The sequence below is a fragment of the Hyperolius riggenbachi genome, chromosome 10, assembly GCF_040937935.1.
Source record: "Hyperolius riggenbachi isolate aHypRig1 chromosome 10, aHypRig1.pri, whole genome shotgun sequence".
In the NCBI taxonomy this organism is placed as follows: domain Eukaryota; kingdom Metazoa; phylum Chordata; class Amphibia; order Anura; family Hyperoliidae; genus Hyperolius; species Hyperolius riggenbachi.
This window is the reverse complement of record NC_090655.1, coordinates 239656618-239671410: the sequence shown is the minus strand read 5'-3', so window position 1 is coordinate 239671410 and position 14793 is coordinate 239656618. Positions and strand designations below refer to the sequence as shown.

At 44.9% G+C, this 14793-nt stretch overlaps 1 protein-coding gene across 1 annotated transcript; it reads left to right on the top strand.

The window, feature by feature from the left end:
- The first annotated feature begins 208 nt into the window (after positions 1 to 208).
- On the top strand, positions 209 to 14496 carry LOC137535015 (zinc finger protein 436-like). The gene is made up of 7 exons (XM_068256777.1): positions 209 to 294; positions 4633 to 4752; positions 4999 to 5133; positions 5219 to 5342; positions 5479 to 5576; positions 5689 to 6193; positions 10843 to 14496. Exons 2-7 carry the CDS (start codon positions 4675 to 4677, stop codon positions 11652 to 11654), a joined length of 1752 nt encoding a protein of 583 aa, XP_068112878.1. The 5' UTR covers positions 209 to 294; positions 4633 to 4674; the 3' UTR covers positions 11655 to 14496.
- The last annotated feature ends 297 nt before the right edge of the window (positions 14497 to 14793 follow it).

The window sequence follows — 14793 nt, the reverse complement described above, 5'->3', positions numbered from 1 at the left end:
ATTTCTAAATATTTTATTTTATTTCGGCTCCTCTGAAGCCTAAGTGTATGGTTACCTTTTATATGGCTAAGTGCAGGTGAGTCTACAAATAGAGGTTGCAGTTAGCCTATTCACCACAAGATGGCAATCTTACCTCTCCTAAGTGAAAAGCACAAACAAGACGAAAATAAACCAAAGACAGAAAGTGATCATGTGACACAGGCAGGAAGTGGTCTAACAGAGGCAGTAGTAAGGGATGTAACGGCAGGAAGATAAGTTGGAGTAAGTGGCGAGGAGATATTGTTGTTGAAACAGGTAATTCTTATTATATATTGAGTAGATCAGAGGTCAGGGTGGATATACTTTGTTGCAGAGGAGGTCATAGTAATGGTTAAGCCATAGCCCATAGGACATAGGAGACTTGTGTTAAAGGGGTTCTTTGGTGGCTTTTAAGAAGTAAAAACTGACTCTTACCTGGGGTTTCCATTGACCCCCTGCAGCTGTAATGTCCCACGCTGTCCTCCTCCGATCACGGTGATCGGAGGAGGACAGCGCGGGTAGGGTTGCCACCTTTTGGGTAAAAAAATACCAGTGTTCCGACGTGATAACCTACACGTCGAATTTGCCTACATCCACTGTCAAACGTATGTTGGAGCAGCGGCTTGGGGTGGGGCCTAAAAGTGGGTGTGGTCTGTTACGCCCTTTTTTCTCAAAATCACTCAAGATGACTGCGAAAATTGAACAAGAACAGGAAGAAGAGGGCATTATTACAACAGATTATAGTTGATTATAGGCATAACATTAAAATATAGAAAACCTATCCATGGTATCCCATAGATGGGACTCCCAACCTGTGAAGAGAAATTAAAAGGTCCTATCTATCATACAGCCAGCCATTATTGTTGCATATTTATATAGCGCCGACATCTTGTGCAGCACTTTACATAGTACATAGTCATGTCACTGACTGTCTTCAGAGGAACTGACAATCTAATCCTACCATAGTTATGGTCAAATGTCCTACCATATTTTTATTATGTATTTATATAGCACTACCATCTTCTTCAGTACTTCACAGAGTACATAGTCATGTCACTGACCATCCTTACAGGAACTCACAATCTAATCCTACCATAGTCATAGTCTAATGTCCTACCATATTATTATTATGTATTTTTAAAGCACTGACATCTTCTGCAGAACTTTACAGAGTACATAGTCATGCCACTGACTGTCCCCAGAGGAGCTTACAATCTAATCCTTGCCATAGTCATACTCCAAATGTCCTACCATATTATTATGTATTTATATAGCACTGACATTTTATGCAGCACTTTAGAGATTACATAGTCATGTCACTGTCCTCACAGGAGCTCACAATCTAATCCTACCATAGTCATAGTCTAATGTCCTACCATGTTATTATTATTATATATTTATACAGCACTGACATCTCCTGCAGCACTGTACAGAGCACATAGTCATGTCATGGCTGTCCTTAGAGGAGCTCACAACCTAATCTCACCTCTACCATAGACCAGGCTTGCTCTCACGAGTAATCGTGATTCAAATGAGTATTAATTGCTACAGGTGTGCGGCAGGGATATAAGGTGTTAATTACCAATATTGCCCTGCGCTTCAAGCAGGCTGCACGCGTCCTATTGGATGCATTGCAAGCCTCATTACAGGCACTTCCTCCTTCAAGCCGGAAAGAGGAAGTGCCCATACTGAGGCTTGCAACGCATCTAATAGGACGCATTCAGCCTGTTTGGATCGCAGGGCGGATGGCGGAATTATAGGTAATTAACACCTTATATCTCCGCTGCGTACCTACAGCAATTAATCCTCATTTGAATCATGGTTACTAGTGAGAGCAAGCCTGCCGTAGACACAGTATGTTACCATCAAAGCTTAGAGGAATTGTGAGGGGCGGCACGCTGGAAAAGACCGGAGCTGTAGCGAAGGACACAGGCTGGAAGTAGCTCCAGGTAAGAAACAAAAAGCTTAGTTCACCTCACAACTCAGGTTCAACTTTAGATAGTTACCTAAAGAGGTGGAAGCCTCAGGATCCTATTAAGGTTTCCCTCGCTGCTCTGATGTCCCCTGTCGCTGAGCGCAGCCCTCCTGGAAGATTACCAACAATGCATTGTCACTAATCCTATCAAGGCCCCGCTGCACGTCTCCCTGGACCATGGCCACGTATGGCAGCTCGCAAATGCGCAGTAAGCCGGCGTCTCGGGCTCCATGCTACTGCGCAATTTCAGACAGGCTTGTGCGGCCACGATCCAGGAAGACGCGCTGCGCAACCCCAATGTGTGTGTGTGTGTGTGTGTGTGTGTGGGGGGGGGGGGGTTGGCTGCACTCAGTAATGGGGAACTTCAGACCACCGTGAGGAGCCTCAATAGGATGCTGAGGCTTCCCTCTCTGCAGGTCCCTATCTGACTGACTGACAGCGCATAGGTAAACATTGTGCTGGCGACGCGCTGCGTGTCGCCAGCACTACGGGGGGTATAGCGGCGCGCAGGGGGGACATGGAGGCACACCATGGGGCAACGGATGCTGGTCTTAGTGTGCACAACCAGCCTCTCTGCCCCAGTAACATAATTAAATCCCACCTCGGGTTCTCTTTAAATATCTTTGACATGCACCTAGGAGGGCAGGGTTGCTTTGCTCCCTCAAACAGCCCCAATCTCTCTCCACAGCTCAGGGAACTAGAGAGCTATTCCTATAGCAACAATGACATATTTCTGCTAATATAGAACACAAAATTATGTCATTGGTGCACTATAAGAATAGCTCTGTTTCCCGACCTGTATAACAGCAGCACTAGCATGATTCATCTTGTCTTTCCCTGCTCTAGTCTGAGGCTCCTCTGCTCACCTCTTCTCTGACTGACATACCTCCCTGTATTCTCCTTCACATCCCAGCTTTCCTCACACAGTGGTAGCACATTGACCTGCTGCTGATCCTATCCCTGCTCTCCTCTGAGGCTTGTCTGCTCACCTCTGACTGATATTCCCCCCTGTCCTCTTCTTCACATCCCAGCTGTTCCTCACACAGCAGCAGCACATTGTACTGCTGCTGATCCTATCCCTGCTCTCCTGAGGCTTGTCTGCTCACCTCTGACTGATATTCCTCCAGGGGGCGCGGCAACACTCGCTCATGATTGGCTGGAATGTATGCCTTAGATGAGAGGGGAAAGGAGTCAGATAAGCTTAGACTTTTACCGGCAAATGACATGCCAGTAAAAAAAAAAAAATTTGGTGCCGGCTTTATACTGGAATTTCCGGCTGAGCCGGCCAGATACCGGCTGGGTGGCAACCCTAAGCGCGGGACATTACAGCTGCAGGGGGCCGATAGAAGCTCCAGGTAAGTGTCAGTTTTTGCTTTTTTAAAGACACGGAGAACACCTTTAAAACTCTCCCTATTCAGTAAGACAGCACCTTTTCAGTAAGGAGGTCTTGGGCAAGACTCCCTAACACTAATACTTCTTGCTGAGTGCGCTCTAGTGGCTGCCTCGCAAGCGCCTTGAGTCCAACAGGAGAAAAGCCCTAAACAAATATTGGAATTATTATAGCACACCTGTCACTATCCTGATCATCCATCTTGAAGTAATTGCCATACAAGAGACTTTTACATTACAGCTGTGACTTGTTTGTCATTTTTTTAAAATCTCACCTTACTAGTAATAATTCAGTCTCATTACAGAGTCAAGAAAAATCTGGTCTCAGGGACAGTACTTGACACAAATTTAGCAATTTTTGGAATACAGGATGCTGGTATAAACCAACTTTTTTTTTTGCTTTCCCCACCCCACTTAAGCCATTTTTCTTCCAGTATAGCCATGTCCACCCTGTGTCCCCAGCATTGCCATTATCCTCCTGTATGCAAGACCCCCACTCTAGTAATGCCATTTATTCCCCAGTATAACCATGTCCACCCTGTATCCCCCCAGCATTGCTATTATCCTCCAGTATGTAATATTCCCCCACCCCAGTAATGCCATTTCTTCTCCAGTATACCCATATCCTCTCTGTGTCCCCCAGCATTGCCATTATCCTTCAGTATGTAATGTCACCCCAGTAATGCCATTTCTTCTCCAGTATACCCATATCCTCTCTGTGTCCCCCAGCATTGCCATTATCCTTCAGTATGTAATGTCCCCCCACTGCAGTTTTGCCATTTTTCCTCCAGCATAGCCATGTCCACACTCCAGTATTGCTCTCTTCCCCCACCTCCATGCAGAGTAGTAAAAGGAAGGATTTACATTGGTTTATGGCTACCTGTCACAGTGTGCTCCAGTCCTCTGCTCCCAAAAGCCTCAGTCTCTGCCTCTTCTCTCCTCATATTCTCATTCATCTACCACTACCAGCACTGCTGTAACATCACAGGAATGGTAACAGTGGGAGGTAGATGTGAGGAGAGAAGGCCAGCTGGAGAGGAGGCAGAGGGAGGACAGGACTGCAGCATGCTGGGAGTATAGTGCACAGGTAGCTATAAACCAACTTATTATGCTTTCCTGTGATATACTGCATAGCCCTACCACCCACATGTTACCCCAATGGGGGAGTGCTGGTGGGATCCTGTATGGATAGTTTCACCACTGACAACTGTACAACCTGGATTATATCCCCCCTTAATTTCTATCAAAAGGTTGGGGAATCTTGAACAGATCACATAACCACATCACTGAGGATGAAGGAGGACCAGAGTCACATGACTGAGAAGATATTCAACCTCGCACTAGAGATCATCTATCTGCTGATGGGACAGGTGAGGTACTCTTATCTCTAATAATAAAGCACACACATGACTGGAGAGGTGAGGAGGATTGTGGGAGGTTACATGAAATCACTCTTATCTCTAATAATAAAACACACACACACGACTGGAGAGCTGAGGAGCATTGTAGGAGGTCACATGATGTCACTTTTATCTCTAATAAGTAAACAGCTGACTGTTGGGGTGAGAAGAATTCTTTGAGAGCGGTGTGACATTATTGTTGGACTTTCTACACAGAGTTTTCCTCCAGTGAAGTCTGGTAATCATGTGACCATCACAATGCCTCCAACTCACTCCCTGAGGTCTGAGGGACACAACAAGCAGAAGATTCTGGAAATCACCAGGAAGATGATGGAGCTGCTGACAAGAGAGGTGAGTGGTGCTGGGAATGTTGGTACATTATCCAATAACAACAAGAAATGTGTCTGGTTGGTAACTGTATCGTTGTATGTTTCAGGCTCCTAAAAGGTGTCAAGATATCACCATCAGTCTCTCCATGGAGGAGGGGCAGTATTTAAAAGGACACACGAACCTCAATAAGAACACCATAATGGAGAATCAGCTGCCCCTCACATCACCAGGTAAGGGGAGATGTTAATTACTAGTGAGGGATGAAGCAGTACAGAGAGTCCGCCTAGATCCCCCCCCCCCTTCTCCCCCAGTCTTCTGATAAACACATAGAGACATTGTATTTAGTCGGTGTGTGCTTTTCTGTAGATGGATCCAGTAACAGAAACTCACCCCAAAGATGTACAGGTCCTCTTTATTCCCAGGATTGTATGCAGAAATATCTTACCATCCCCCACCATTATCAGGTAGGTAGGGCTGAGAGTCCCCAGAGACTCTAAACCATGACACATTTCTTTCTTCTGCTTATGCGGTTATCTGTTTTCACATTGAACATGGTCTCTCCCTTTGTGCACTTAGGGTGGGGAACATGGACATGCTGTGGTTAAAGAGGAAGAAGAGACATATGTGAGGAGTGATCAGCAGTCTATGGAGGAGGGTGACATGATAGGGACAATTAAAGAGGAAGAAGAAGACACATATGTGAGGGGTGATCAGCAGTCTACGGAGGAGGGTGACATGATGAGGACAATTAAAGATGAGGAAGAGGAAAGTTATCTGAGGTGTGATCAGCAGTGTACAGAGGAGAGGGATAGGATGACGACTATTAAAGAGGAAGAAGAAGAGACATATGTGAGGTGTGATCAGCAGTCTGTGGAGGAGGGTGACATGAAGAGGACAATTAAAGTGGAAGAAGAGACATATGTGAGGTGTGATCAGCAGTGTACAGAGGAGGTGGATATGATGACGACTATTAAAGAGGAAGAAGAAGAGACTTATGTGAGGAGTGACCAGCAGACTATGGAGGAGGGAGACATATTGAGGACAAGTAAAGAGGAAGACAATGTTACAGAGGGCAGAGCAGGTGAGTAGTCTGCATTACATATAGAATAAATGTGTATCTTATTGCTGTTATGACTGTCACTGCTCACAGACTGGCCATATTACGGGATATGCTACATACTCATGTTAGACCTTTGCCATGTAAAACTATCATTTATGATTGTGTTTGGTGGCAGCTTAGTAACAATAACAGTACAGACACCCTGCTGGCTTTGGAGTACCCTGTACTGGTGTGTGGAGAGGGGAGGTGGTGGATGAGTGAGAAGCATCCCACTACATCTCACAGCAGTAATACAATGCTGATCACACAATTACTTTTCAACTCTGAGTGATTGTTGTGTCACATGTAGCTATAATCACAAATTAAATGAGTTCTATCAGACTGTAACAAGCTGACAATGGTCACTGTACATTTCTGTACACAGAACTTTGTTGGGGTTACTTGGTAAATGCAGATTTAGATCTGGGGAAAGAAGTAGATGTGGTATACCTGGACTTTGCAAAGGCTTTTGAAACTGTTCCCCACAATAACAAAAGCAAGAAAGAGGCAGCACACCACTGGCTGCAAAGATGCTTTGTATGGGGGAACAGATGCACTACATGTTACGGCCCCTCCCAGGTGTACAACAGCAACTGATCACACATAATGCATATAAAGGCTCTGAAGTGTGCAACCACACCCAGGCCACATAATCGCATTCCCCGCCCATTCCATCCATTCCCCGCCCATTCCATCCATTCCCCGCCCACTCCATCCATTCCCCGCCCACTCCATCATTAACCATTTGTGCACGACACATAATACAAAACCAACACGTACGCTCCGGAATATAAGACACACCTAGGTTTATAGGGGAAGAAAAGGAAAAAACAGGGAATATATTGTGCTTCCCCAATAATTGTCCTCCTGTTCCCCCTTTTGTCCATCCACCATGTGTCCCCTTCTGTCCCCCTGTGTCATCCTTTGCTTCCCCTGTATGTCCCCTTCTTTCCCTGTGTCCTCCTGTGTGTCCCACTGTGACCTCCTTTGCCCTCTTATGTCCCCCTGTGTCCCTTCCTGTCCCCCTGTGTTTCCTTCTGGCCCCCCATGTCTTCTCTGTGCTCCCCTGTGTCCCCCTGCCCCCACCCCCACGTGTCTCCTCTGCTCCCCTGTGTCCCCTCTGCCCCCACCCCCACGTGTCTCCTCTGCTCCCCTGTGTCCGCCCTGCCCCCACCCCCACGTGTCTCCTCTGCTCCCCTGTGTCCCCTCTGCTCCCACGTGTCTCCTCCTGCCCCCCCCCCCCCGCATGTCACCACACGGGGGACAATATTCTGAAAAATACAGTATTGCAAATGTAAAAGACATTACAGCTGATGGCACTCCTTTGGGCTGCCAATAAAACAATATTAATTAACATTCATTCATCATGGGAACACACAGGCCTGTCTACTCAGATGGTCTAAGAAACAAGAGATCAATATTCATAAAAGTTATCAGGTGGACCCATCAGTCAAAAATATTGCAGTTAATAATGTGTGTGGGGGAGCGTTTATAAGCAGAGCAGCCTGGCAATGCTGCTGCTGCCTCCCACACGTGTCACCACGCCCATGGGGAAGCGTGCCGCGAGGTTGTGTCACATGGCGGAGGGAATGGACCCATCTTCTTATCTTCACGTACAAGTGCTTCCTGTTACTGGGCATGCAGGGTTCATGAACTCAGCTGGGATCCATGAGGCCACCCCCAACCCCACCCTACAATCAGCACATATAAAAAAATGCATCCTGTTTGGTTAGTGAAGCATTTATGGCTATTTGTGCTGAAAAATTAGGATTTGTGCTGCTTTCACTCTGAAGATAATAGCAATATTTTTTTCCAGATGATCTCACCCAGCCCCCGTATAACAGCGCAGGGCCAAAAACATTGTGTGGTTAGTTCAGGTCGGGGTAAACTTTGCTTTACCCAGGCCGCATTCTGAGGATTGCGGGCCGCATTCCTAAAATTCCTGGCCTCCTCCTCTCTTTTTCCCCCCTTCCTCCCTGCAGAGTCGCAAGCGGGCACACAGGAGGTGCAGAGGAAGCACTGAAGGGGGCACGCAGGAGTTGCAAAGGAAACACTAATGGGGGTTCACAGGAAGTGAAGAGAAAGCACTGAAGGGGGCTCACAGGAAGTGTAGAGGAGGCACTGAAGGGAGCACACAGTAAGTGAAGAGGAAGCACTGAAGGGGGCTCACAGGAAGTGTAGAGGAGGCACTGAAGGGGGCGCACAGTAAGTGCAGAGGAAGCACTGAAAGGGGCACACAGGAAGTGCAATGGATGCCCTGAAGGGAGCACACACGAGGTGCAGAGGAGACAATGAAGGAGGCCCACAGGAAGTGCAGAGGAGACACTGAAGTGGGCACATAGGAGGTGCAGAGGAAGCACTGTAGGGTGCACACAGGAGGTTCAGAGGAAGTACTGAAGCGGGCACGCAGGAAGTAAAGAGGAAGCACTGAAGTGGGCACACAGGAAGTACAGAGGAAGCACTGAAGGGGGCACACAGGAGGTGAAGATGAGTCAAAGTGTAGGTAATTTTTTTTTTGATTGAATAGTTGGGAGTGTTTGTATATGAGTATGGAAGCTCTTGGCACTTTTACTTCCTCTCTTATTCTGGAGGATATTCATATCCTTTGCACAGGAAGAAACTGTGAACATGCATTTCCTGTGAGCAGGCATGGCTTACTGATCTGCACATGCCCAGTAATAGGAACTCCCTGTGTATGGAGGAAAGAAGACAGCATGAGTAATTCCTGTTACAGGCCAGGCAGGGTTCATGAAGTTCCCAGAATCCGCCCATTCATGTCCGCTTACAGTATACAGAATTCATAACCATTTCACCAACCGGGAACCGGAGGGACAGAGAAAGCCATTGAAAGCTACACAATTCTATGGACATTAATAATTCATTCAAAAAAATATATTTGGTCATATCAGGTTTGCTTGCGGGGGAGGACAGTGATTTCTAGTCCTCACCCTTCCCCACCCCCCACTGTTCTCCTGTCCAATAGGAGCTGCAGTGTGCAGTGGGTCAGTTCTTCATTGGTCAGAAGGGTGGGAGGAGAGATATGGCTACACTTAGGCGCCAATTCATCAAGGCTGTTCGATCAACAAAAAGTCGGGAAAATACCGCATTCGGTATTTAAGACTTTTGTGTGCTAATTCAACAATATTTTCACAGGTGCAGTAGAAGTTTGGTAATTTACCAAAGCCCAGTTGTCAGTAACAGCAGAAGAGTGTGAGTTGTCTGTGTTGTTACATCTGTTCTCCGTGCAGAGACAACATTACAATAGTAAGAGGCATCCTGACATCCCTTTAAATGTACATGTTTTGTTATACTGCTTCTGCTTGCTCGTAATCTATCAGTCTCCATTAGTCTTTCTTAACATTTTATTTCTTTGCCACAGCTTAGATGAACGTCCGAGAAACTTTAAACATGTCCTGCTTAGGGGATTTCCCCACTAGCTACTCTGTATCTTCAAACAGCAACAGTAGAGGTTAAACTGGCAAAGGGAGGCAGGGGAAGCGTCTTTTGTTGTATCTCTCTCTGCTCTGCTTCCAGTGCAAAGGAAAGCGTGACGACCCCCTCCCCACCCAAGAAGGCTTCAGGTCCAATCAAAATCATTTGCAGGAGACAGGCTGTTCCTATTGGCTTCTGCTCCTGTGAGTCATAGAGAAACATCTCTGCTTCTGTGTGAGTTCTGTGAGTCTCGCACTGATCCTGACAGAGGAGAACTGCCGGTAATCATCCAGGGCTTTACCGCATGCTGTAACCTTGATGAATTGACACTTACCGACATTTGTTGAGGTGTTTACCGCACAAGACGGTAATGACCTCACTGCTTGGTAATTTCAGCTTTCCATGTGGTAACAGCCACGATGAAGTGATCGGTAAAATCAGCTGTTTTCAGCATTACCAATTGCTTGGTGAATTGACGCCTGTATATATACAGTAGGATTAGTGATTTTTGTATCACACCATAGCTCTGCACAGGCTGCGGAGATGGAGCAATTTGGGGTACCTGGAGTCGGAGTCAGCGGTTTCATAAACTGAGACGTGGAGTTGGAGGCGGATGATTTTTGTAACGACTCCATAAGGGGCATATGAGGGACACGAGTAGAAAATGGTAATGAGAATGAAACCACATTGCTCTACAAACATAAGGCAGATTTCTTGCTATCAGTACATATAGCTTCCACTGTCTCATCAAGCTGGAGTTTACTGCTTTTCAATGTATGGCCAATGCTTTAGGTGTGGGGATGCTCAATGAGAAGCAAATACCTCTGACTTGTATGCAAATGATATGCAGCTAATCCCATTTCTTAGGAAATGCATCTGATTGGCTGAATTTCAAGCTACATACAATTTGTATGCAAATCAAAGTTTATGTCATGTGATTGGCCGCCTGTAATGAGCACAACCTTCCGCAGTTCTCTGTCAGGCTGATAACTGGTGATGGTCAGTGACATGCCAATAAACCTGAGATTGTATGCTAATTATATGCAAAGCTATTAAGCTGCTGCATCTGGCCCATTTCCAACATGCATGTACTTTGCATCAACTTGGAATTATCAGCAACTCACCGACCATCCCTAATGATAATTGTTCCTCACCTCAGAATTCTCTAACAGGAAGTGATGGTGTTTCTCTATTTGCAGCGCAGTGTCCCGGCATCAGGAACCTCTCAGAGACTCGTCTCTCTGTATCCACAGACTGTACAACCGAGGATGATGTCATTGGGAAAGAGTCTCCTGCAAATATCCTGATTACCACAAATATTCCCCCAGACTTCTCTCACCTGTCTAACTTTGAGGGGCTTCATACCCAGAAAAGTTCTTTCACTGCTGGAGGGTCTTATTCCTGTTTCAAAAAGCCCCATTCGTGTGCTGAGTGTGGGAAATGTTTTCTTACTAAATCAAGCCTTGTCACACATGAGAGATGTCACACAGGTGAGAAGCCGTATTCATGTGCTGAGTGTGGGAAATGTTTTGCGAATAAATCAATTCTCGCCGCCCATGAAAGAACTCACAGTGGGAAGAAGCCCCATTTATGTGCTGAGTGTGGGAAATGTTTTGGGCTTAAATCATATCTTATTGCCCATGTAAAAACTCACAGTGGGAAGAAGCCCTATTTATGTGCTGAGTGTGGGAAATATTTTGCACAGAAATCATATCTTGTTTCACATGAAAGATCTCATACAGGTGATAAACCCTATTCATGTGCTGAGTGTGGGAAATGTTTTGGGCGTAAATCACTTCTTGTCAGGCATGAAAGCTCTCACACTGGTGAGAAGCCCTATTCATGTGCTGAGTGTGGGAAATGTTTTGGTTATAAATCAGATCTTGTCAAACACAAGAGATCTCACACAGGTGAGAAGCCATATTCATGTGCTGAGTGTGGGAAATGTTTTGGGCATAAATCAAATCTTGTCAGGCATGAAAGCTCTCACACTGGTAAGAAGCCCAATTAATGGGGTACTAAGTATCATATACATAGTATCCAGGCCCCAGGCAGTTTGGCACTGGGTGAGCTAAATGACGGCTCTCCCTGCTGCCGCTAAACTCCCCGGTGGTGTTAAATACTTTTCCCCCTCCCAGTTGTAGCAACTCAGAGGGAAATCTAATTTGGGGTTTGGCGATCGCCCTGAATTACCCTTACGCGGGGGGCGCAGCATAGCATTGTTTCTATGACGGCGATCAGCTTTAGCGCTCAGTGTAAACACTTTTATCTGGATGAAGAAACATTCCAAATAACAAAAGGGAGTGCTGAAAAGAAAATCATTTGTTCTTGTTGGGAGCTGCAAGACCCAGATTTTAATCACAATTCAAAGTCAGAATTTAACCATTTACAGTGAAAATAAGAAGCTGAGACTCAAGGAAAGTTTTCTGTACCATTGTTATTTACCTACTGTGAGCTGCAGATGTGGGAATATTAGACGTTCCAATTCATCCAAAGTGAGCTGAGGAAAGGAGTTTGTACATTCAGCTCAAAACTCTTCACAGACAGACAAAGTCAGGTAAAATAAGAAGAGAGGGATTTATCTTCCAGCAGTGCTAAGAGACACACACAGGACTGATATGCAGAAGGATTGGATCACTTTGACTGTGATGGGATCTTCCAGGGATCTCTTGACTTCTTAACATAATTTTGGAGATAACATTACAGATCTATATTGTTACACCCTCTCAAAGGAAGATTGGCAACTATTGATGTATATAATGATATATACAGTATGTATATATGATAATACTATAAATATGAAAACAGCAAAAGATAAGGTATTAAAAGTCAGACTCACTTAAGGTGCATACACACGTCGATTTTATGCCCGATTGTCGTTCTAACCGGACGTTTGAACGACTTGTCATTCAAATATATACACACACACACACATACAGTGGAGGAAATAATTATTTGACCCCTCACTGATTTTGTAAGTTTGTCCAATGACAAAGAAATTAAAAGTCTCAGAACAGTATAATTTCAATGGTAGGTTTATTTTAACAGTGGCAGATAGCACATCAAAAGGAAAATTGAAAAAATAACCTTAAATAAAAGATAGCAACTGATTTGCATTTCATTGAGTGAAATAAGTTTTTGAACCCTCTAACAATAAAAGACTTAATACTTAGTGGAAAAACCCTTGTTTGCAAGCACAGAGGTCAAACGTTTCTTGTAATTGATGACCAAGTTTGCACACATTTTAGGAGGAATGTTGGTCCATTCCTCTTTGCAGATCATCTCTAAATCCCGAAGGTTTCGAGGCTGTCTCTTTGCAACTCTGAGCTTGAGCTCCCTCCATAGGTTTTCTATTGGATTAAGGTCCAGAGACTGACTAGGCCACTCCATGACCTTAATGTGCTTCTTCTTGAGCCACTTCTTTGTTGCCTTTGCTGTATGTTTTGAGTCATTGTCGTGCTGGAACACCCATCCACGACCCATTTTCAGTTTCCAGGCAGAGGGAAGGAGGTTGTCGTTTAGGATTTCACGATACATGGCTCCGTCCATTTTCCCGTTAATGCGATTAAGTTGTCTTGTGCCCTTAGCAGAAAAACACCCCCAAAGCAAAATGTTTCCACCCCCATGATTGACGGTGGGGACGGTGTTTTGGGGGTCATAGGCAGCATTTTTCTTCCTCCAAACACAGCGAGTTGAGTTAATGCCAAAGAGCTCTTTTTTGGTCTCATCAGACCACAGCACCTTCTCCCAGTCACTCACAGAATCATTCAGGTGTTCATTGGCAAACTTCAGACGGGCCTGCACATGTGCCTTCTTGAGCAGGGGGACCTTGCGAGCCCTGCAGGATTTTAATCCATTGCGGTGTAATGTGTTTCCAATGGTTTTCTTGGTGACTGTGGTCCCTGCTAATTTGAGGTCATTCACTAATTCCTCCCGTGTAGTTCTAGGATGCTTTTTCACCTTTCTCAGAACCATTGACACCCCACGAGGTGAGATCTTGCGTGGAGCCCCAGAGCGAGGTCGATTGATGGTCATTTTGTGCTCCTTCCATTTTCGAACAATCGCACCAACAGTTGTCACCTTCTCTCCCAGCTTCTTGCTAATGGTTTTGTAGCCCATTCCAGCCTTGTGCAGGTCTACAATTTTGTCTCTGACATCCTTGGACAGCTCTTTGGTCTTTCCCATGTTGGAGAGTTTGGAGTCTGCTTGATTGATTGATTCTGTGAATATACGCAAAGGGTGGATCAGCGCAACACCAGGCCGCCTCCGAATGGCCTCCAATCAGAGGTGCGCTGAGCCCCCCCAGAAACTACAAACGCACCTTGAACCCAAATATACACATATATATATCTATATGCAGAGGCCAAGATGTTTGAAATGCTAATTACAGGTAATTTTACATGTCGTTTGACTGGTCAATGGAATTTATAGAACAATGGACTAGATCAAATGACTGATTAAATGACTTGTTGTTTGAAAGTTTTTTTAGTGTGAAACTAATAGACTTTCATACAACAAGTCGTTTGTACACATGTATGGACCTAACTGTTATTTGAATGACAGTCCACGGACCCGCCAAGCGGATCAGTCAAAACTGCTGCTATCAGTCTAACGATCATTCATACATATGCTGAACTGTTGTTTAACCACTTGAGGACCAGAGCCTTTTTTCCATTCAGACCACTGCAGCTTTCACGGTTTATTGCTCGGTCATACAACCTACCATCTAAATGAATTTTCCTTCCTTTTCTTGTCACTAATACAGCTTTCTTTTGGTGCTATTTGATTGCTGCTGTGATTTTTATTTTTTATTATATTCATCAAAAAAGACAAATTTTGTCAAAAAAATGATTTTTTTTTAACTTTCTGTGCTGACATTTTTTAAATAAAGTAACATTTCTATATACATTTTTGTCCAAATTTATTCTGCTACATGTCTTTGATTAAAAAAAAAAAATCCAATAAGTGTATATTTATTGCTTTGGGTAAAAGTTATAGCGTTTACAAACTATGGTGCCAAAAGTGAATTTTCCCATTTTGAAGCATCTCTGACTTTTCTGAGCACCTGTCAGGTTTCATGAGGTGCTAAAATTCCAGGATAGTACAAATACCCCCAAATGACCCCATTTTGGAAAGAAGACATCCCAAAG

Bases quoted from the DNA above. Each gene is read 5' to 3' on its own strand.
- LOC137535015 (XM_068256777.1), top strand. From the start codon at position 4,675: ATGAAGGAGGACCAGAGTCACATGACTGAGAAGATATTCAACCTCGCA. The intron at 5,134-5,218 runs GTGAGTGGTGCT...TGTATGTTTCAG, and splicing joins TGGAGCTGCTGACAAGAGAG to GCTCCTAAAAGGTGTCAAGA. The intron at 6,194-10,842 runs GTGAGTAGTCTG...CTCTATTTGCAG, and splicing joins TGTTACAGAGGGCAGAGCAG to CGCAGTGTCCCGGCATCAGG.